At 41.4% G+C, this 22,298-nt stretch overlaps 2 protein-coding genes across 2 annotated transcripts in view; both read left to right on the top strand.

Moving 5' to 3' along the window:
- Nucleotides 1-18,741, top strand: part of DDAH1 (dimethylarginine dimethylaminohydrolase 1) — a gene marked incomplete at its 5' end in the record, with an annotated part of 62,467 nt that extends 43,726 nt beyond the window's left edge. Inside the window, 4 exons of the mRNA XM_085303682.1 lie at nucleotides 1,002-1,075; nucleotides 1,701-1,820; nucleotides 13,594-13,737; nucleotides 14,206-18,741. Coding sequence (XP_085159808.1) covers nucleotides 1,002-1,075; nucleotides 1,701-1,820; nucleotides 13,594-13,737; nucleotides 14,206-14,322 — 455 coding nt within the window. The remainder of the gene's footprint in view (nucleotides 1-1,001; nucleotides 1,076-1,700; nucleotides 1,821-13,593; nucleotides 13,738-14,205) is intronic.
- A 2,404-nt stretch (nucleotides 18,742-21,145) lies between these two features.
- Nucleotides 21,146-22,298, top strand: part of BCL10 (BCL10 immune signaling adaptor) — a 10,979-nt gene continuing 9,826 nt past the window's right edge. The window contains exon 1 of the mRNA XM_085303681.1: nucleotides 21,146-21,249. Coding sequence (XP_085159807.1) covers nucleotides 21,146-21,249 — 104 coding nt within the window. The remainder of the gene's footprint in view (nucleotides 21,250-22,298) is intronic.

The following is a 22,298-nucleotide window of genomic DNA, read 5'->3' as shown; positions in this document are numbered from 1 at the left end:
GAGTAATGACTGAGTAAATGAACTAGCAATACACACAGTACAGAGAACAGTACTGTGCATACAAACTTTATTTTAGCTTGTAAAGTGCTAATAAGAAAAATGCCTTCAGTAGTCAACTGACTGCAGTCATTTCATGCTTCTTGTTACAAGCAACTACATTCACACATACTCATTTTTCAGGAATTGTAAAAGTTTGATCCAGACAATTGTCACTGGTTCAATGAATCATATACAGAGAAATGCGTTTTTAGTTAATGGAGAAAGTAGTGGAGCTGCCTGCCAGATGTCATGCACTAGACAACTTACATGCATGGCTGACTTCAAAGGTGAAGATACTGATTGTGTTTTTTATGTCATTAAACCCATTAGGCATTTTCTCACATTGGCGACATCTATGTTTTTCCCCGCCTGTGCTGAATGAGCCTGTTTATTTTGATCAGCATCACAGTAGACAGGCCGCTTGCCTTAATTCGCAGAGGGCAAAGAAGGGCCTCAAAAGAGGCAAACTGGAAAAGAAGACTCTTCTAGCATGGTGCTGATCCAGTGTTGGTTTCCTCTGAAGCTTGAGGATGCCCATGTCTGTATAGTTGCCTTCGAGGGTAGAGGGAGGGGGAAATGATCAGTCAGTACTGTACTAATCCAGCACAGCTGTTCCCTTTCCTTACTCGACCGCTACAGAGCTTTAGAAGAGGAAGCTTTTTATACTTCTGACAAAATGTTTCTTCTGGAAAAAGATAATCAGTTTAAATTATCAGCTCACAACTACAAGTTGCACAACTTTAAGATGAATATTCAGTTTTATTACTCAACTTGAAAAAAGAAAGAAAGGAAATTATATCCGTAAAGGACTGTTTCAAAATGTTTCTGAAACTGTCCTGTTTTTAAAATATGTATGTTCCTGTGAAGGTGCTGATGATGTGACTTTTTGGATAGCTTAAAAAAAAAGAGAGAAAAAAAAGGCTGTAATTGCTTTTCCTTCCATTGTTATTTTTTTATTCCAGGCAGAGAATTTTTTGTGGGTCTATCTAAGAGGACAAATCAACGTGGAGCAGAAATTCTGGCTGACACATTTAAGGTTTGTAGATACATTCACATCACAGGAAATACAAGCTATTATCCACTGAACCAATTTAAAAATTAAACTGGCTGAGATGTTTGGTATCAAGAGCCTGAGGTCATACTCTTAAGTGATTTATTTAGGACTTATTTAGAAGAAAAATATCCCAACTACTGAAAAGGTTTGAACATCCTTTAAATGATAGAGGCTAAAGTTGGATCTGAAATGTAAGGTCATTGCGTAAGAGTAAATGGGAYAGTGGGAGACTATGGTCATCTGAGAGCATATCAACATTCGTGTTTTAGATCTAGGAAGTCTAGCAATGTATACCAAAGTGTTCTTATTGCTGGTCCCTGGAAAGTTTTTATGTACATAGTGTTTAATTACACATTTTAATATATTTTTTTACAGTTGCAACAATAGTAATATTTGAAACATGTTCTGGATTTTTACTCCAGTGCACAAGACAAGACAAGCTGGTCCAGAGGGGTATGTCATACTTAAACAGTTGACACTGTGCCCTGGGATATGTTGCTATTGTTAATTTGCAGAGAGTAAAATTAGTTATGGAATGTCTCAATGTAATTATTGAACTAAGACAATTTAAAAGTATTTATAGCAGCCATTTTTTGCTCCCATACAGGATTACGCTGTCTCCACAGTCCCTGTTCACGATTCTTTGCACCTAAAGAGCTTTTGCAGCATGGCTGGACCAAACCTGATTGCTATTGGATCAAGTGAAGCTGCACAGAAAGCCCTCAAGGTAAAGTGCATGATAAATCTCCAAAAAACAAATGTTGTTTTTATTTCATCTCAAGGATGCTGGAATTTTAAAATAGATATGGATCAATGAAAGAGAAAATGACTACATCTCAGGGATTCCTACTTATGAAGAGCATAAAGAATGTTAATACTAGGCAAGAGAACAGTGATATTCATTTGGTTTTAGCTACCTATGATAATTTTTAAAATGGATTATACAGATTACTACTTACAGTTTTGATGACTAAGAAGGTGATAATCAGGTGAAAGGAGAGACAGAGGAGAYAGTAGATCAGAGCAGTAGGAGATGTTCACCTCAGACATTGCTGAGTGAAYAGGAGAGGAGATGTAATGGCTTTTGAAAATGCTGGAGGAAAAGTAAAGGTTCAGCACAAAGGTAAAGAGAGACTGATCCCTGCTGCAAGGATGACCTGTATCTGCATCTTACAGTATAGACTTTATGGATAAAAACAGGAAATAACCCTGGCAGCAGGGACTAGAGTCTGGGACTCCTCTTCCCTCCATCCTCCATCACGTGGCTGCAAAGTCAAGTTCCTTTCTATTTGCTCTTTTTTTCTCTCTGGTCTCGTGCATTTCCTGTAACAGTGTGTCTTCAAAGGAGAGGGAGATTGTCTCATCTAAGCCTTGCTGTTAATGTGAGTCTCCAAACATTCTCCTTTAGAGTGGGAGCCTTGCATTTGGACTGGGGGCTAAGAGGCCTCGAATCCAGTCCCACACACTGTCAGCTGACWTTCTAACCTGTAAGCTATTGTGCAGCAGGTAGCCACTTTACTGCTGCCATAAAGGGAAATATTTATAGCTTCTATGGTTTGCACTTGGCTCAGTGGCCTTCCTGCATGCTGGGTGTGTTCAGACTAAACCTACCAAATTAAGTTCTGCTGAGGTCTAGACACTGAGGCACCTGAGGCCATGAATCTCCTTATAGCCATAGGTAATGAGACAGCTCACCCCAGCGATYGGCATCTCTGCACATGTACAGCTGTAGGCACTGATGCTTTGTACCAAATGCTTTGGCCAGGGCACCAAAACAACAAAGTGCCATTGAGACTTTTTCTGAAGTGAATCTTGAGGAAATTCTGGCTAATCAGGACCTCCCATCCTATACTCTTTGTTTCAAGACACAGGTAAGCCAGACAATGAAAGTGTTACAGCTGAGTATCTAATGCATTTTTATCAGGGCTTGCCTTCAAAGGTTAAACCAAAGTTTACTTGTTTAGTGATAGCAGCAAGTTGCAAATTTTCAGATTATACTGGTTCTTTCACAAGTAAATAAAACAATAAATGCAGTCTTTGCTCCTCGGTACTGCAGAACCTTCCCTGATAGGACATGGTCACTGACRTGTGAAGGAATCCAGCTGTGTGTCCCTTACAGTGGACAAAAAGGAGTTGAGATAGCTCTGTTTAATAAGAAAACTATCTTAAATCCTCTCAATTAAATGCAGCTTAGACACGCTGACTTGTGTCTCTTGTTCTGATTGTAAAGCATAATTTATCTTAAAGAAGAGTACTGCTATTTGTGCCCAGGAGTGCTGACCAGAATCAGGGGGCTGTTGGGCGATGCAGAACCACTGCAACAGAAATAATGTAACGCTGAAATCAGCATTACTTGGCCCCAAAGGGCTTTGGATCCTATGCTGCATGTCTCATATACCTCTTTAGCTTCAGTAAGCTGCTGGCATTTATTAATTAAACACATCCTTAAATGTTTGCAAGATAGAGTCCTGGGAGAGTTTCCATGCTTATTTCCATGCTACTGTATTTCATAACCTGTTTGCTTTTCAGGTCTTACATGTTTTCTGTATGGGCATACTCCTAGGACTTTACACTTCCCAACAGCATAGTTTTTATGTTTTTTTATTACAGAGCTGAGTAGAGGGTTTTTTTTTCTTTTTATCTTGTAACAATTCAAGATAAATGTTGTTGGTCCCCTGCTGAGATAAAATTAGTATTTAAAATGTGCTCAAGATCTCCCCTGCTGGACACTGGCTGAATCAGCAAGAAAAGGGAAGCGGCCGCACAAGTGATGCAGCGTGGCCACAGTGCAGGGTCTGGGTGGCACCTGCTAAGCCGTGGGCGRGCTTGGGGTGCTCCCTTGGCCTCTGCCACACCTTGGCCTTGCTTTAAGGTGCTCCTTCATCTGAAGAAGCCACAGAAATTACTCTCGTCTTGGAAATCACTGCACGAAGCTCTCAGAGTAGGCTCTTAGCCACAGCTCCCCTGTGTTCACCCCTGGGAAATTCATTGGAAATGGGTTTGATTGAAAAAGGTCTSATGTTCCCAATGTTGAAAGATTGATTTAGTCTGGGATGGCAAGTGCCACGTGTTYTTCCCTATGAAATATGCACTCTCTCAAATATTCAGGCTCAAACTGGGAATGCATTGTGAGCAGCAGCCTGACAACGTTTGCAGATATCCAGACAACCCTACACTTGTGTATAGTGTTTATAAACATGAGCAAAATTCAAGTACAATACTGCTTGCTCAGAGCTGCGATTTGAACTTGAGCCAGCACWAATCTGAGAACTCCCCCGTATGATTAAAGCTTTTTGCACAGCTYGGCTAATCATGTTGCAGTGCATCAATTTAGCTATTGTAGCCAAAATTATTTTTTGAACAAGTTAATTAAAAGATGTTGGTAATTTACTGTCAAGTAAATACCAGCATTAATGAAGATTCCGTGAGATGCAGGTACATTTTGAACAGAAGATTACAGTTAACAAGGTAATCGAGCATTGTTTATTGGTGGATAGTTTTCTTAAAAAAAAAAGAAAACAGCTGTGTCAGTTTTCAGCAGATTTCAGTGTGTTACTCTGCAACAGAGGTTTAGCAGTACCTGCTAAGTTTACGTTTGTGTAGCAGTCATACACATACTGCTTACACGCTACAAGTTGAGGTTAGAAACTTTTAAGCCCCAGGAGCTGCGGTTCTGAGGCCAAAGCACGTGCCCACTCTCACGCTCTGGCTCACCGGAAGCTGAGAGGTGAAATCAGGCAATCACGTAAAAGGGGGAGGAAAACACCAGGCTGCCAAGAGTGTGCTCCTTACTCGGCATGTTGCATCAAAAGCTGTTCTAACCTTGGGGAGCTTGTGGCTRTTCCTCCAGGACGTGGAACGCTAAATCTCTTCAGAGAAATGCTTTGAAAACAACTAAATGAATAGAGCATCTGTCTCAGAAATGACAGCACTGGTAGTGTTTAGATTTGTCTAACTTTTTAATTCTTGCTTTTTTGACCTGAGTGATTTTTATATTTGTTCACTTAGCTCTGGAGAAAAGCATTTTGGTCTGTAATAAACAATCTTGTAGAGGAAAAATTGCAGTAGGATCTTTATGAGGTACTGATGCTCAGAATCAAAAGCTGCTCCCTGGATTTTATCAGATTGATTGAGCTGTAGCAGTGCTGCGTAACCTGTGAGCTACTCCTCTCGTTATCCACTGCAGGTCTGTATAGCAGTACCGTCTCCAAATCTGCTAAGTTGTTTGCCTGTGACAGTCCCGAATGCTGCTACTTTATTTGATGGTTTGCTGTTTTAAACTACTACTTTCTTGTTCCCATTTTTCATGTCTACTCTAGAAATCCAGTCCTCCAAACAAGGTAATTAAGCGGCTTTGAGCATCCATGGTAGTTCAGTTGCTTTCATTTTGTAGCATGTCTTGTTAGGCAATAAGTGAACTGTGTCATGCTGTGCTAGTATGTTATATCTGAAATTGTTCTTTTTCTAGTAACAATCTTGTTTGAAAGATGGCAGTTTTTCCTGATTGTTCTTAATATTGCAACTYGTGTATCTGTACAATTCTTAAAGGATAGAAAAAAAATCTGGTGTTCAAGTGTAACAGTGCAATGGATTGTGAGTTTAGTGCTCTTTATGTAATGTAGATGCTGCAAGTGAACTATAAAATGACTGCACAAAGTTTAGGATTATAGAACACATGCTAGAAGCAGCTATTAAATCAAGTGACATTTTGACCATGAAATCCTCTTCAGGCTCTGGCAAATACAGAATATGTATTTGGACTGCAGCTGAAAAGTGACACTCCRGGAAACTTGGTGAAAAAAGAAAGACAAACTAGCTACATAAATTACCATTGCCTGTGGTGGATATCACAGCTGAAACTTTAACTTCCTTCTGCTGTTTTCAGCATGTGTTTATGTCCGTCTTGAAGTTAATCCYGTTCGTAATTCCATAATTGAATATTTCCTCTAGATGTTGAGTGGATAAAGCCTAGGATTATTTTTTTCTGTTCACTCGATGAGGCCAGCATTTCCTTCAAACGTGTCACCTTTGGGAGCTGATCCTGTGTTACTGGAGGTAGTGAACCTTGCCGTGAATGCCCTGCGGGCACACCCAGGCCTGCACCGGCGTAGGGAGGGAACTGCTTCCAGCAGATCTCACTGCCCTGCTTGTTCCGCGTCGAGGGATGCAGCCCTGGCACGTGAGCAGAAACTGGCCCATGACATAATCCAGTTGAGGTTTCAGTAGCAAAGGCCAATGCTAAGGAAGATTATGATGGGAACAGTGACACAGTGTCAATTATGCAATGCTTTCTCACTAAAATCTTGAAAAGCCTGTGTTAGTGTCCTTCAGATGTTTGTGTTGATTGGTGAAGTATAAATACCCTGAAATACCCTTTTCTTAGAGTACAAATACCCTCTGCTTTCCAGGGTGAGCAAAGACTTGACCAGAGGCTGTGGAAGAAACTTGTCTAGGGTCAAACCCTCCTGTGTCATCCTTTAGATAAGTCGGTAGCAATCCCATAGGATTTAGAGCTGTATGTGTTGTTCACAGCTTCGACAACCTCAAATGTTCTCTTGCAAGTGTTACATTTTTTATTTGTAGCAAATGCCTGCTAATGAAGTTGTTCTCTCATCCCCTGGGAAATGAGATTGTCCTTTGGGTAGGCTCTGATGTTAGGCACTTTCATGAGTATTAATCCCATGGTTTCCTCATAGGACTGCTAATGAAAGCTTAGGTGCCAAGACCTCGTTGCTCACGGAGGTAATGTGTGGTGCACAGTGGCCAGCAATTGCTGGCTGATCTCAGAAGAGAAGAGTGGAGATTGTAGAAGAAAGGTCTGGCAGCGGGAAACCTGGCATAGTCTGAGGACTGCGATGCAGAGAACACTGATCCCATAGTATGGCCTGAGCTGAGTCTGTGCAGCTGACTGTATCCAGGGCATTCTCTCCAGGAGCTGAGAATAAATGAATAAATTTTGATTTCAAGTGAAATATCTTCATTTTTACCTGAAAGTAGCTTATTCCTAGCTGCAGTTCTCAGCCTCAGCGTGCAGGCTTTYGTCATTCCCAAGCAATGGGTGCAAATTAAGCCGGGAAGCCTGTGAACGTGGCCAGCTGGCTCCACCATGGTTGGCCTTGCTAGGCGGAGCTGTGACAGCAGAGCATTTTGTGTAGCTGAACTTGTAACTGTTCCTTTCCTCAGTACAGACCTGCCCTAAAGGGACTCCGAGCAGTGGTGACATCTGTATTTCAGAACTCACTCTAGGTGTCCAGGACTTTGACTTCATTAGTCTGAGATTTCATTATGGTCTGGAATGCACTGGAATATRTATAGTAGTGGAACAGTATGACTTCAGCAAATATCTTCCTCTTTTTTACTCCCCTTTAGTAAAATAYACCAATGACATTATTGCTTTGCCTAGTCCTTGACTCTCCCATTCAGCATCTTCTGATGGGAGTGGAACTGTTCATTCAGCTCCTAAATTATTCCATGGAGAACACTATTACAAATGCAGCTCAGTATGCTGTTTTGACAGAGGTCAAGGGAGGCTTATCAAAACCTCATCTTAAGGATAAAATAGAAAAAAGTCTCTTTTGGGCAACTAGGCCCTTGGCCTGCATCCAAACCCATGATCAGAGCAGTGCTTTCAGAGACTTAGGAGCAAGAAGTTGTTACAGCATGGGCAGTTACCCCATTCCTGTGATTTAATGCCTTTTGATCTTGCTATATCTTGTATAACTGAAGTCTTTGTGGTATGCCAGCTTTAAGAAGCAGAATACTGTCTTCCTTCACTAGAGCAGGGTAATAGTGCCAACATAAAAGCTAAGTAATTCCTAGCTCTGTGCCACAAAAGCAACTTTGGAATAGGCACCTAAGTGAAAACTTCATATATCCTGTGTTCTTACAGAGCAGGCTGTACCCCCTGGGCTGTATGAACAGGCTTATATAGATCTGCTCTTCCTACTGTCCATATAGTGTCTGTCTTTTCTAGTAAAACAGAAGTTTGCATGAAAGCATTATCTCGTATTCCTTAAGAATCCATCACTTGTGCCTCTGCTTATTCCCTGCATGAAGTCATAATCCTCTATTTACCGTATCACAATGGGTTGCTGTGGAAATTATTGCTCATATTAATAACCCAAAGAGGATGACTTCAGGTAGGGAGTTAGCAGCAAGTGCAGATGAATGACGACTTCTGTGAAGTGCACCGACACGAGGTCAACGAAATCCAGGGAACAATTGACAACTTGCACCCAATTTACTTTTTTTTTTAATTCCATGAGACATTTGCTGCTCTCAACCTTATAGATAGGAAAATTAGTCAGTTTATGAAATTCTGTACACTTCCCTTTAGCTCATATTTGTTTGCTCTGGGTTAGATCCTATGAGGTATTACATACTTATAGCTCCTCCTGATTTTCCCTTACTTTATGAATTAGAGGTGTACAGTTTCTCAGAGATCACAGGTCCTCACTGAGTATGAGATCACATGGTACTTTAAAAAGGCAGCTAGTTGTGGGCTTGTTTTTTTTCTAATTAAGAGTTAAATGTCGTATTAAACTTACTGTGCTCCACCATCTGTGGTGTTCAGTTTGCCTGTAGGCAGCAGGATCTAGTCATTTGGGAAGATACAGATTAAAAGGATAGTAATTAATTTATAAAATAAAACTGTTGTATTAGTCTATTTTTTTTCATTTTAAAGACAAGGAAAATGTCCTTGTAAATACATATTTGTCATCACCAGTAAGGCTGTCAGTCACAGGAGCTGGGACAAAGGTTGACTGAGAATATGTAATTTTGATTTGCATAAGTGGGAACTCATTTTTCTATTCCTTTGCTGCTTTTTTTTTTCCTTTTGATTATTCTCTCCTATTAAAAGACAGGACATTCATCCTCTTGACTGCTTGACTGAATGCCAGAGCAAGCATGAGCTGCTTCCTAGCAGCAGATCTTGGGCAAAGCTGATGGGTAGTAACAGCGTTGCCATAGTGCAAGCTAGTTCAGAGGGGCAGAGCAGCACGGCGTGCTGCCAAGCAGTGCGGCTGTATGCCGTTACAGCTGTGGGGATGCGAAAGCGGTCCGCAGGTAGGTAAAGTCAAGGAATGCAGCGGGGGAGAGGTTTCCTGAAGAACTCTGTGCTATGGAAAACATGACTGAGATGGTGCAGTAGGGAAGAAGAAGCCCCAAAGCCCAGCTGTTGAGAGCATAAGGCTATGGATGGAAGGTAAAGCAGCGCTCTGGCTGTGTTACGGCCTAAGACATTTGGCATATTGAGCATGGCAGACTGGGGGCATCATGTTTTAGAATAGATCTCCAGGCAGGGGTAGAATGCAACTGTTCTGTTGTACACATAGGATCCTGCCTTTACATCCATAGGATTTTGTTTTATTTTATCTTATATCTCTAGGAGATATTTTTATCAACCTGACAAGAAAGCTTAGATCATTTCTACTGTGATTTATGCTTCTCAGAGTGGCTGACTTGGCCCCTTCCTATTGAGCTGGTGCCACTGTCCTCTCTCCTGCCTGTGTTCCTGGGATGTCACTCCTGATAGCACGTGGCATTCAAGCAAGACCACTGTTTGTTTCCAGCTGTGTTTTTCTCTCCTGTCTGGGCAGCCTGGTCGATAGCTTTTGGTCACTGATTTCACTGTTTTCAGAATTTCAGGGAAATTCTGAAATGCTTTCSAGTGATGTGGTTTGTATGGCAGGCTGACTTTCATGGCCAGACGCATAACTCTGGCATCTCTTGCCAGCCTATGCTCTCTGTCTGCATTTTCTTGTGCTAAGCCCCAGGACTGCTGCTTTCTCTCCCCAGTATAAATTGTTACTTCAAATTTGAAAAAGTGCAGAAGAAACTTAAGAAACAGAGATTGGGTAATAAAACAGTGAATGAATTTCAGTGTGGATAAATGTAATGTGCTGGAGGGAGGGGGAGGACGACCATGTGAATTTCACATGTGAAATAACRTGTTTTAACTGATCATTATCATGGAAATGGGAGCCTGAGCATGTTGAAATTGTCAATTCTGTAATGGTCGGAAAAGCAAGTGTGGATCATCATTATGACATTGCATAAAGTCGTGATGCATCTGCATTTTGGACGTTGCATGCACTTTGCACGCTTGATTCTTTCATTGCAAAAAAGATAGAGTAGAACTGGCTAGTTTTGGAAAAGGGCATTCAGTATGACCCAAGCACCTGGAGCAGTTTGCTAAGGGAACAATCTAAGTATGCAATGTTCATTTCATGTTAAGGAAGAAGAACATTCACTGTATGTTTGGTTTTGCTGTTGGCTATAATAAGGTGCGTTGATGTTTTTGGTAGCTCTACAGCCTTTACCAATCTCTATGTGTGTAAGTCCCAGATGTCGGCAGGACTCGGACTAGGGCGTCCCTTATGGATGGGGAAAATCTTCAACTAAGCTTGGCCTGCTTTAAAAGTACATGTGGTCATCTTAACTCTATTAATGATATTAGGCCCTAAACACATACACATTTTTCCTTCATGCATAATGCTGCTTCATATTTAGAATTATTTAGCTTATCCATTACCTCAGTTGTCTGAGGACACACTATAAAAAACTATAGAAAGGCATTCTAGGCTGGCTATGTGAATGACTTCAACGTAAGGAAAGCATGACTAAGGGCTGAGAGAATGTGCAGAAAATTACCCTCTTCAGGCTGAGGAAAATTCCCAGAAAGACTAAGCATGCGGGAAATGCCTGGCTGTTAACATAGCTGGTCATACAATGTTTGTGGGCAGAAAGCCAACCCTGCACAAACTCATTGTGTGAGCGCTATCGTCTTGGTAAACTTACTACTTCCAAAAAATACATTTCGGGGGGCCACATCTGATAGAAAATACAATCAAAAATCCTTGCTGTTATCTCTCTTTCTGCCCTAAAGTCCTATCTGACCAGGCACATGTGTTCAATGACTTTACGTAATAGGAATATGGAGAGCACCATGGGTCTTTAAAACMACCTGAGTAAGTGGTATCAGTGTGTTTCTGCTGCACTCACGGTCTCTTCATGGGACAGGTTTAGGGTGTTACTGCCTACGCTTTTTCTCAGAAAAGTGTTTTTGGAAGTCTTCCTTCAACATGCAGGCATAGCTATAACAAGGACCAAAGCTTGCAAAGGTGTTTCACCCGTTCCCTTAAAAGCCGTGGAAGAGAGTAATTTGTATCGTCAACACTCCAGTTACTAACAAATAGTTTTTTGCAGTGTTGTTCCAGATAACTGAAATCTCATTCACACTGTCACAGCTGTGAACTCAAACACTTGTTTTCCACTCATTTTTTTTTTCTTTCTTTGCTTCTGAATTATTTCAGTCACCACTTCTGTGCTTTTTAATCTTGAAAAATATCCTTATATGCCCTTGAAAACGATCCTTCTAACATGCCCTCCCCATCATTGCTCAGGCTTCCTGAGTCTGGTTTGCTCCCCAGCTGGCACAGACGGGTCTTGCCRCTTGTTTTTCATTACAGCTCACTATTTGTACGCTTATGAGGAGCATTTCACAGAATGAGAGAATCAGGAGAATTCTTACCCTTCGATGTAAGAATTCGTTTGTAATTTCTTGAGGAAATGTTTCATGGTGAATCATGTTGCATTCCTGATAAATGAACTGTTTCTACAGAAAACCTACAATAGCAGGATTCTGTTACCAAAAAGGACTGAAGAAAGCACAACTGTTTGGGACCTCAGTGAAATACAGGCAGTGGCCTTTCCTCTACTGATACCTACATTTCCATGCAGATTTAACAGACTGTGTTTCCTTAATCAAGACTTAAAAGCTTACCCAAGGAAGGAAAGAAGCTGCAGCTGAGGATGACTCTGCTGACGCTAGTTCTGCTGATTGCAGGCACGACACCTAGTACTAGATGTTTGCAACATCAAAGAGAGCTTAAAAAAAATAGATCATGGCAACACAATAGACACATAGATCATGGCAACACAATAGACACAGGCTAAGTTTATAAATAGGGAAGTTAAACATGTAAGTGCTGTAATAAAAACATATCCGATGAAGTAAAGGTGCTGGGATTTTTCCCCCACAAATACCCCTTAACCTTTTACAGAGGTAGATGTGACCTTGAAAATTCAGAAGAGTTTCATAACTCGTGAAGAAACAAGAAATGACAATCTGATAATGCTTCCTCAAGAATGCTTGGCATTCTTCGTGGCAARTTTCATGTTCTCAGCGGGATGTGAGTGACTCAGGCTACAACCTGCAAAATGTACCCAGACCTATAAAGGAATTATCGCAGGGGTGTGCGAGTGTGAGCTGCTTTATTACTTCACAGTTCATTGTAACTCCTCTCAGCAAATCAGTTCCATGTAGCATTGTTCGTGTATGAGTAGTAGCACAAATAACCTTACAAATAATTTAAAGATAAACTTATCTGTGCCTAAGATCAAATTCTGCTCTCTGCTATGATATAAATCTGTGGAGTTTATACCAGTTCATCTGCAAGGGGAATTTAGTCCAAGAATTTTGTTTAAAAAATATTAGTGTATTTTAACAAAATATTGTGTATTTTTAACTAAGAGAAACTTTTTCCTTCTGTTTGTATCTAATCTAAGAAGGTTAGGAGAAAAAACAAAACACCTGAGTTTGCTTAGGTTTTTAGGTAAGGCCAAAGTTTGGGGTTTTTGGCTTTGTTCACTTCCGCATTATTTTAGGTGTCTGTCAGGGAGAAGCTGATGTAAAACTGGAGTGATACAATGGGGAGACAGGCTTGTTGTCTCCAGGCTTTTTCCATCCTTAGTAAAAAAGTTGGGCCTAATCCAAAACTTGAGATCTCAGGCCTCTTGTATGCTGAGAGTCTCTGTCTCTGAAATTCCAGCCAGGATCCAAATTTGTATATGAGTCCTGTATTTATAAACCAAACTTCTGAAAACTGCCAGCTCTACTGTTCAGACAAGGTTATTGTGCCGTCCCCTGGGGAAGGGGGATTAGCTGTGCCGGGCCTCCTCCCTGCCCGGCACAGGTGCTCTGTGAAAGAGCAACTGCTCGGGAAGCAGAAAAGGGTCCTTCGAAAGAAAGAAGAATGGGCTGGTATCCAGGCTGGGAACTGTTCCTGTCCTGTTTATGCTAATTCACACTCATTTCATAAACATTGAGCGACGGCTGCTTTTTTCAAAGGTGCTGAGCACCTCTAATTCTCATCAATGTGAGCAGGAGTTTTGCATATTCAATATGCATTCCTTAAGGAAAAGACCCCTGCTAGCTGTGTTTCTTGGGACAGAAATGCAGAAAGACCCTGCTTAATCCTGCCACTTACAGGAACTATCTTACAAAGGTTTTCTACTGCTCATTTTAGTTAGGGCTAATAGACCCTTGCTTGAAGGGCAGACATAAGAAGAGATCTCCATACTCGTTGCATAGCAAAATGGCTCCTGGCTGACTCAGAAATTGTAATTAGCTAGTTTTCCACAGTTTCTGTTCTCTTATTTTTGGGGAATTGCTAATGCATTTAGCCTAAATGGCTGCACATTGTGTCTCTCAACAGACCATGCAACAGATGAGTGACCACCGTTACGACAAGCTGACAGTGCCTGATGATGCCGCAGCAAACTGCATCTACTTAAACGTGCCAAGCAAAGGCCACGTCCTGCTGCACCGAGCCCCCGAGGAGTATCCTGAAAGTGCGAAGGTAGGAGATGGCTTCTTAACCACRCTGCCTGCTGGGAGACCAGCTTCTCAGCATCTCCTGGAAGTCGGTGGGAATTGAAATTCAGCACTTTCACAAATGAGTCTGTTGTATTCTGTAATGGAAATATCAGCTGGTAAAAGCACCAAATTTGGAAAAGTGGGAGGCCTGGGCTCCTATTTTCATCTCCGCTACTGATTTAATTAATTAGTCTCTTGTGCCTCTGGTGCTTCTTCTACATAACTGGAAGTAATAATAGTTTCCCTCACTGCAGCAGTGATGTCTGTGAGCCCTTTGAGAGCTGTAGCCACACCACATGTACTGGAAAATGTTAGTGTTGATTATAAATAATGAAGCAGCATAGCACTCACTGATAAATCCATGCTCATTCATTCCATAAATACTTAGAGTACAGGGAAAACAGAGAAGTATAAATGTAACTATTTCTGTTCCATTTTATTTCCTAAATAGGTTTTTGAAAAACTGAAGGACCACATGCTGATCCCAATAGCCAACACAGAACTGGAGAAAGTAGACGGGGCACTCACCTGTTGCTCTGTGCTTATTAACAAAACTTCAGAATTATGAGTTTACAGAGTCCCTCCCTTGTAACTGGCAATAATGTTACATACAAGGTAGATGAATCTGTATCCACACTTTTATTGTTTTTATTGACAATCTACTGTACCACTGTGCTACTAACCCTTGTTTACAGATTTTTTGCTTTGTGTATTTTTATTATGTCCTTGCAGATGGTATTTAAGATGGGTGTATACTTTTGTTGGGAGACACATTAACTCTGAGATATGTTAGTCCCATGGGCTAGCAGAAGACAATTACAAAGGCTAACGCCTAGCTTTAGTGATTTAACATATTCTGTGTGAAAATTATATGAAAAACAACTAATTCACAGAAGTTCAAGCACTTCTGTTGTCTTTACACTGTTTTTTCTTCTTCTGTCTTGTTTCTCTTGCTCCTTTCTCTGCATCTTTTTTGCATTCTTCGGTCTTCTCTGTTTCTCTTTTTACTTTCAGTGATGCAAGGTGTCATGGGGACTGAAGAAAATTCAGTGGGATCATGAACTTGGTATCTCGTGTGGTAGGGGAGCTTTCCTTACACTGGCTGGAACAGTGCATGGCAGGCTGTGCTCAGCATCTTGGCCATATCATGTTGCCACTGCTGGGCAGAATCATGGCTAGAATCAGGTTTGGGCACCAAGTAGCAACTCAGAAGAAATGTCTTCCTTCGGGTGTGTTCGAGGTCAATGTTTGCCTGGGAAACCTGAAAGATAAAAAAAAAAAAAAAGAAGTAGCAGAGCAGCCACACTACGTAAGTCCTACAAGTCCAGGTCCCTGTTTGCTACTGATGTTGTGTCCTGCAATTGGGTGAGAATAAAAGGAGCGTTTTAAAAGGCCAGATCCCAGGGAGCACCTAGACCACCAAAATGAAAGACTGAGGTGCTTTTAAAAAGTTAAACTACAAAAGTTATCTAAGAATGTGGGATTATTTTAATCTCTTTATATGAACTTTCATTTCAGTCTCTCTGTTGTTTTCTCCTCTTTTAGAGGCCACTTACTAGCAAAACTCAAAAGAAAAAGGTGATAAAACCAGTTGAAGGACAGTTATTCCTGGATTATGCTCATGAATAAGTGAAGCTATTGTTGTCTGAAAGACTGGCATGTGTATTTTATCTGCCCTTGGGGCAGTTTTCCTTGAAACAATGACAATCTTGGTTTTTTTTAATTGCATGAATATTTACTGTGGTATTCAGTTTAAACAAATATATTTGTTTTGTAGCAAATTCCACAACATCCTTACCCACTGACTCATACATTTTTTTCACCACAGTAACGTGAAGTATACCCCATTGTATTCATACGATTCTTGTTAAATCATTTGTAAACTAAGGATGGAGAAATTCCCAAACAGAAGCAGTAGTGGGAACTCTCCAGAGGCTGGCAAATAGTTTGAACATTTTATCAACTTCCTAGGCATCTCCCCCACCTTTCCTGAACCACTTGTGGTGTGCTGCTGAGGTACAGTAGGAAGTGAGCAGAGGAGCTCAGTCAATGTGGCCCRTAGGAGAGCAGTACTAACTGAGTGCACACTGCGATATCCTTTGGAGATTTGCATGCTTTTTTACACAGTTACAGGGGAGGAAACTCAAGTACTTATATTCATAAACTTCCCCTGCACTCTCAGTGTAGCAGCGTAACTCACATCTCACCTCAGTGGTAGACAYGGAGCAAAGGAAGTTCATACGTCCCAGCAGCTACGGGGGTACGTTGAACACCATCTGAATGCGTTGCGTCTTGTGACGGCAGGAGGTATCAGTGATGAGAGATCACCCCAGACAGCAGGGTGCGTTCATTTCAGCATGACCTGCGTGGTCAGGCTCTAGGGTTGGAAACTTTGCAGTGGGGATTCTCCTTTCTCTTCTTCCATTGGCTGTTTTTAAATATCTGATAAAGCTGCTTGCATTTTAGAACCACTTGATATTAAACAAAGAAGATTTTGTGCCAAAAAATAACCCTGTAGAATTTAACTGTGACCTTCTAGAGGCGAGCTATACCCTTTTAAAAACACAGGTAGCTGTGAGAACTGTTGTGTAAAGCAGAGCAGAATCTGTCGTCGCCTGTCCGTACCTCTACGGGCCTTGCTGCTCCTCTCCCTGTCCGCGGACTGCAGTTCCTCTCCCTCGTCTCACTGGGGCCAGAGCATCCCACTATAGCACTGTGCCATCGTTAGGCTGTAGGATTTCTGTTCAGTTTGTATCAAACTTTCTGTTGTGTTTTTTTCATCTGCTCTCACCTTTTACYTGTCTTTCTCTTCCTCAGAGTGGTTTCTAGTTCATTGCATGATAAGCACCTTCTTCTAATTGCAAAAATTTTCCTACTCTTGTCTCCGTTCTTCTGTTCCTTCAGTCKTCTTTTTCTGCACTCCTATCTCTTCTCCTCACAGTTCACTCTGAAGTATTCAGACTCATAGCAGGCTGTCCTGACTTTACTCCCTCCTTGACTAGGTGCCAGGAAGGGACCACTTTTGCGCTGAGAGACTTTTGATCGAGAAGGATGACTATCAACAGGAACTGTTTATCTAGAGGGTGTCTCCTTTTTTTAGGATTGCTCCAGAAAAAATAGTCATTTGTGGTGAACACTGTTGATACCTTGTGTCCTTGAAAGAAATAGAATGGCTGATGAGGGATCCTCCCCCCCAGGTCCCTCAGGGGAGGGAGAGCTAGTGAGAGAGAACATCCTTGCTAAGGATGAGAAGATTGGATCTCAGAGCTGCGAATCATCTCACTTTTCAGAGGTTGATCTTTTACCAATTACCGTTTAGATTTCCTTGTTTWCAGGGCCTTTAGTTTCCTTTAGTCTACAGAGTGAGCAAGTGGCTGAGGGACCTGAATTTCCTCAGATGATGATTTCGAGACATATCCACACTGTCTAACTTCAGGCATATAACCGCACCTGCTTTGCCTCCATTGGTTCAATAGGTGTCATAGGCTCCAACATAGATGCTCTGAATTACGTCTTTGTCTAATGCTAAAAGTAATCCAAGCTTATTAGTGGGATTGTTCTCCTCTCTCTGCTTTTAGCATTGTTCTTCATGATGGCATTATAATGCAACAAAAATAATAATAATTAAGAGCACTTCAGTTTGTGCATTTGCAGTATGGTACTAAGAACCAAAATCATGCCAAATGCTTGTTTTTCTTGCTATTTGCTATTTTTTCTATTGCCCAGCTGAAGAATTCAGTTGTGAGAACATTTCTGCTGTAACACATGGATTTAATGGGCATCCTGTACATCTTGTCACTAGAACATTTTTCAGATGCCTGATGTAAATCATCCTTGATTAATATAGTAAACTCCCAAACCAAAAAAGGAGATGAGACACTGAACACTAATAGGCAGCCCACATAAAACGTTTGGTAACAACTGTGAGGCCATATGAAATAGCAGGCCACTACAGAAGATCTTGTGGTGAATAGCTCAGCAATGGGATTTGAATTACTCATCACTGGTCTGTTTGGTCTTTTTTTTTAAGCAACTAGTTTAGCTCAGATCAAAGGAAAGAACTACTATATTAATTCTAGCTCTTTCATGGATGTTGTTATCTATTACTATGAGTCTAGGAAGAGGTTGTGATATGTGGGTTTCCTTCTTCAACAGAATGTGAACACAGTGTCTCTTTCTGCAATGAAAATGTGAATGAATGTTGTACAAGATAAACTTGAATTCTTCCATTTCTGCATTATTTACTTGTCCTTGCAAATATACTTTTTTCAGTCTTAAATAGATGCCACTSTATGAAGCTATTCTCTGAATTTTTGAGTGATTTCCACGAGACAAGTACAGAGCTTATATGCAACACCATGTCCAGTTTTAAAAATAAAATTCAGTGAAATGCAGAACAATGAATCTGCTTTTCCTGGTTGTTCACAGTAAGTTGGGAATGAAGTATGAAGCAAATGGCTTTTGATTTCATTCAGCTTCTTAAACACTAAATCAGTGCAGTTAGAGATAAATTACTTTGGTAGAAAACATCAAAATTCACATTGAACTGTTTGGGGAAAATAATTTGCTATTTAAGATTCTCTATTTTTGTTTTTATTAATAGGGAGCTGAAAAGATAAGACTGTTAGGGTAGTATTTATTAAGTGATTGTGAACAAAGTATCGTTGGATCTCACTTGTATTTTCAGAAAAGTTTTAACTGGACGTATGATGTAACTTGTATAGAGTTGCATGTGAATTGTGTTAGTCACTGTTTTACATTGTATTGTTCTGCAGTGCACAAATAGACTACTGAAAACAAAAGTGTTAGATTTCATTAAACTTAAAATCTTGTTACAGTATATAGTTGYCCACTTTTTGTGCCAAAAACATCAATACATTCCATAATTTGTTCTAACAGAGGTTTGCACTTTGATTTGTTTGTGACTCTTGCAGTTTCAATACTATATATCCCCATCACAAAGGAATAAAGTGTCAATTGTATTGTGGACTGTGTAGTTTTGCCTCTTATTTTGAAGCTAAAATCATGTGTATTAGATTTAGTATTGTTTCATGCTGTTTTTTTTTATTTTGAAGCTTATAACGTGCCTAGAAATAAAACCAATAGACACTTGTGCTAAGACCTTTAAACCTTGTAAGAGAAGTCTTGGCTCTTTGAAAACAAATCATGATTTTAGGCTTACCTTTGAGAATAACGTATATAGAAGACACATTGCTGTAGTGTTCTGGATATGATGGTTGTGGTTAYACACTGTCGTGTAATGGTTGTGATTTTTTTACTCCAAGATAACTAAATGTTATTGCACTATAGCATTTTTCTCTGTAGTCCCTGTATTTATTGCAAGTTACACAAGGTGAAACTGCACAGGCTTAGTGRCACGACCACTGTGATTAATTTCTTCACATAGCTACTGAGTCATCTCCTCCCCATCCAAGATGTCAAGACAGCTGACTACATTATGGACATCAGGTAGTGGATAACGTGGCAGATGGCTGCATGTTTATATCTAAATAGCCCTAGTGTGCTACCAGTAGTGTATGTGGCAGGTACTGCCTGTACCCATGCTCTAATATTATTAGACTATGATTTTAGGATCAATGATAGACAATGCAGTTACTCTGGGCTGCATGGAACATGTAAGTGCTCATAGGTGTTCAGTGCCACCTTGTGGCAATCARAGTTTTAATAAAAGTTTTTCAAGGCCTCAGTATTGTCACTTCAACTTTTTATTTAAGGAAATCAAACATAATTAACAGTACTGTAGCAAAAGAATTACATCATGTCCAAACTGTACAGTTTGTCTAACAGTATAGCTTTAAACACACCATAATCCCAAAAAGATTCTTCTTGCTGGAACAGTAAAGACAAGGAAAGATTTAGTTAGGGCTGGTCTAACTACAGCCTTTGTACTAGTTTAACTACACTAGTTATACACTAGTTATAACTATGATTTTTATACAAACATAATTAAATCAGTACACTAATATGGATACATTTAGCTTGGTGCAATTACTTAATATAATAAACTGCACCATACACATGCATCTTTGTATAACMATACCTACCAGGGAGAGCTGATACCAATTTACCTAAACTTGTGTCTAAGTGACAGGAATTGAAAATAATGCAAAAGCTACAGAAACAATTCCTGTTTGCCACATTAAGAAGCTTCTTTCATAGGATATCGAAACATTCAAAAGCAAAAGCATTAAACTCAATTCAAAAAAAAAATAAGTGCTCATTGAGGAAATTCAGCTGTAGAACATTCCTGTTGCAAGTACAGACTTTCTTGTGCTGAGTGTACGAGTTCAYGCTGCACTGTAATTGCATCCACACGTGAAACGGGGGGTGAAGGGCCGGGCCTGTACTATGTTCCCTGAGGGGATAAAGCCTGGAGCCAGTCACAAYGCTGCTTCTCACCAGCTGTGACAGCGTTGGGACGTTTTCCACGATCAATACTGCAGAAGATTTGAGCTATGCTAGTTTGTAAAATGTTTCTAAAACTCCTTTGGCTCAGAAGCACATCCAGTGTGGCAATAACATGTGCACGTTCTCAAATAACCATGGCAATGTCCACAATCTTCAACTGAAAGAAGTTATCTCTAACCCACTCCTAAGACTCCCCTCTTGAAACTGAACTGACCCTGACCACCTGAAATGAATTTCATACTGATAGCAGTCTTCTTCCAGCTGCCTGGACCATTAATTCCTGTCAGAAGTTACTGGCAGTAAATCTGCTAAAATATATTCTATTCTTGTATTCTCTACCAGATGCCCTTTTCGCTGATTCCTGAAGTTCATTCCTTGAAGTTTGTCTCATACCCAGCTCAAGAATCCAGGAGTCTAACTCTCCAGACACCACGTGGCTTTGAACTGCACCTCGGTCACTATGCAAGGTTATTTCTAAGTATTCTAAATCCAGAATACACGGTAGCTATTTTTGTCAAAAGTATTACATGGAGCCAGCAAAGTCTGCAACAGAATTCACCTTGATGAGGGGAAGCTGGAAATCACTGGGGTTAATGAACACAAATGGGAGTCAGGAGCTGGGGACATGCCTGATGCTGTCCCAAAGATGCCAGCTGACCACAATCAGCTTGCTGGAAACTTAGAGATCTCAAACCAGGTTATGTATTTGGGTGCCTAACGCAGATTAAAGAGTTGAAAAACACTGGCCTGCCCTTCTGCTCACTGGAAAGGAAATACAAGGTAAATATTTGTGATGTTTAATCCTCAAATAGGCAGACAGCTTTGGGATCCTCAAATGTGCTCGAGCAAAGAAGRGGTTCCTGGGTGCAATAGTGACTGCACGTGAGCAGCTGCTGCCGGGCTGCGAACAGGCAGGGCGGCGAGCAAGGGGGCGGCCGGCGGCCCGGCGCTTTCAAGGGTAGATGCGTCCACAGCAGCAGGGAGCGGAGCTTGGCTTGGATAACCAGGTTGGGGCCTGGCTGTGGTTTTTAACAGCCAGTTCAACAGAAATTGGTGTTGTTGCCAGGTAAGAACGGTGACTACAGTGTCCTGGCAGCGCACTTTAGTGTTTACTGAAAAGTTGGAAAAGCAAGCACTGTGAATTGGCACTGTGGCAGTTAATATTTGAAGTAAGATTGAATRAAAAAAGGCATACCCTGGAAAAGGATTTTCACAAAATGCTTGCAAAAGCGGGAGTTTTCCCTTAATGTCTGCAAAAACTAATATTGACTGCTTTTACGTCTTACACATTTTAATGYTTAACTGCCAGAAATGAAGTTTTAAAAACTCGGCCGTCGCCTTTGTTGTGCTTTTGACGAGCAGAGAGAGTATTTCTTCATCGAGTTCTGCACCGCGCCGGCTTTCGGCGCTCYGCTGTCGCCGGCCGGCCGCAGCTCCGCGGAGGCCGTGGCAGGAGGCTGCCGCCGGCGCCCCGCTCCGCCGGGAAACCCAGGGGAGCAGCCGGCTCCGCGGGGGCTTCCCAGCGGCAGGCTGCCTCCCTCCAGAGACTCTTTTCTGTCTAAACTAACGGCAGCGGTTCCTAATTTTTGCAGCCCTTAAAAGCTCTACTGTATCTACGTACGTACGTATACCTACGTATGTAATGTACAGCATCCAAAGCAAAAGCAGCGATCCGTTATTTTGTTAGAAGCTAATCAATCAATTACAGATTTTTTTGAACAAACTTGTTATTACTTACTTATGTCTCTCTGGGTATTTCATGCTTTGCTTTCCCATTTTTTCCTATTTCCACACTCTTAATTTATCAGTATCCTTGCTTCTCTTTATGCTTACTCCGTGAATTGTTTTCCTCTCAGAGGACATCTTCCAGAGTGCCTTCCCTCTCCAAAGCGATTTTTCTTACCCGATCTCCCCTCATTTTCCCTGCTGTCTCCCACCTTCCCTGGCCGTTGTTGCCCCCCTCGCGGTGATCGCGTCCCCTCACACAAAAGCAGCCGGACGGCAGGTGGGCTCCCAAACCACCGGCCCCGCCGGGCCTCCGTGGCCCCGCCGAGGCGCCGGTTCCCCGCCCGGGCCCCTCGGGCGCGCCGCAGCCGCCGGCAGCGCCCCCTCGCG

Source organism: Rhea americana, unplaced genomic scaffold, assembly GCF_003343005.1.
Source record: "Rhea americana isolate MKP2758 unplaced genomic scaffold, rheAme1 scaffold_2, whole genome shotgun sequence".
In the NCBI taxonomy this organism is placed as follows: Eukaryota; Metazoa; Chordata; class Aves; order Rheiformes; family Rheidae; genus Rhea; species Rhea americana.
This window is presented reverse-complemented; position numbering and strand designations above follow the sequence as displayed.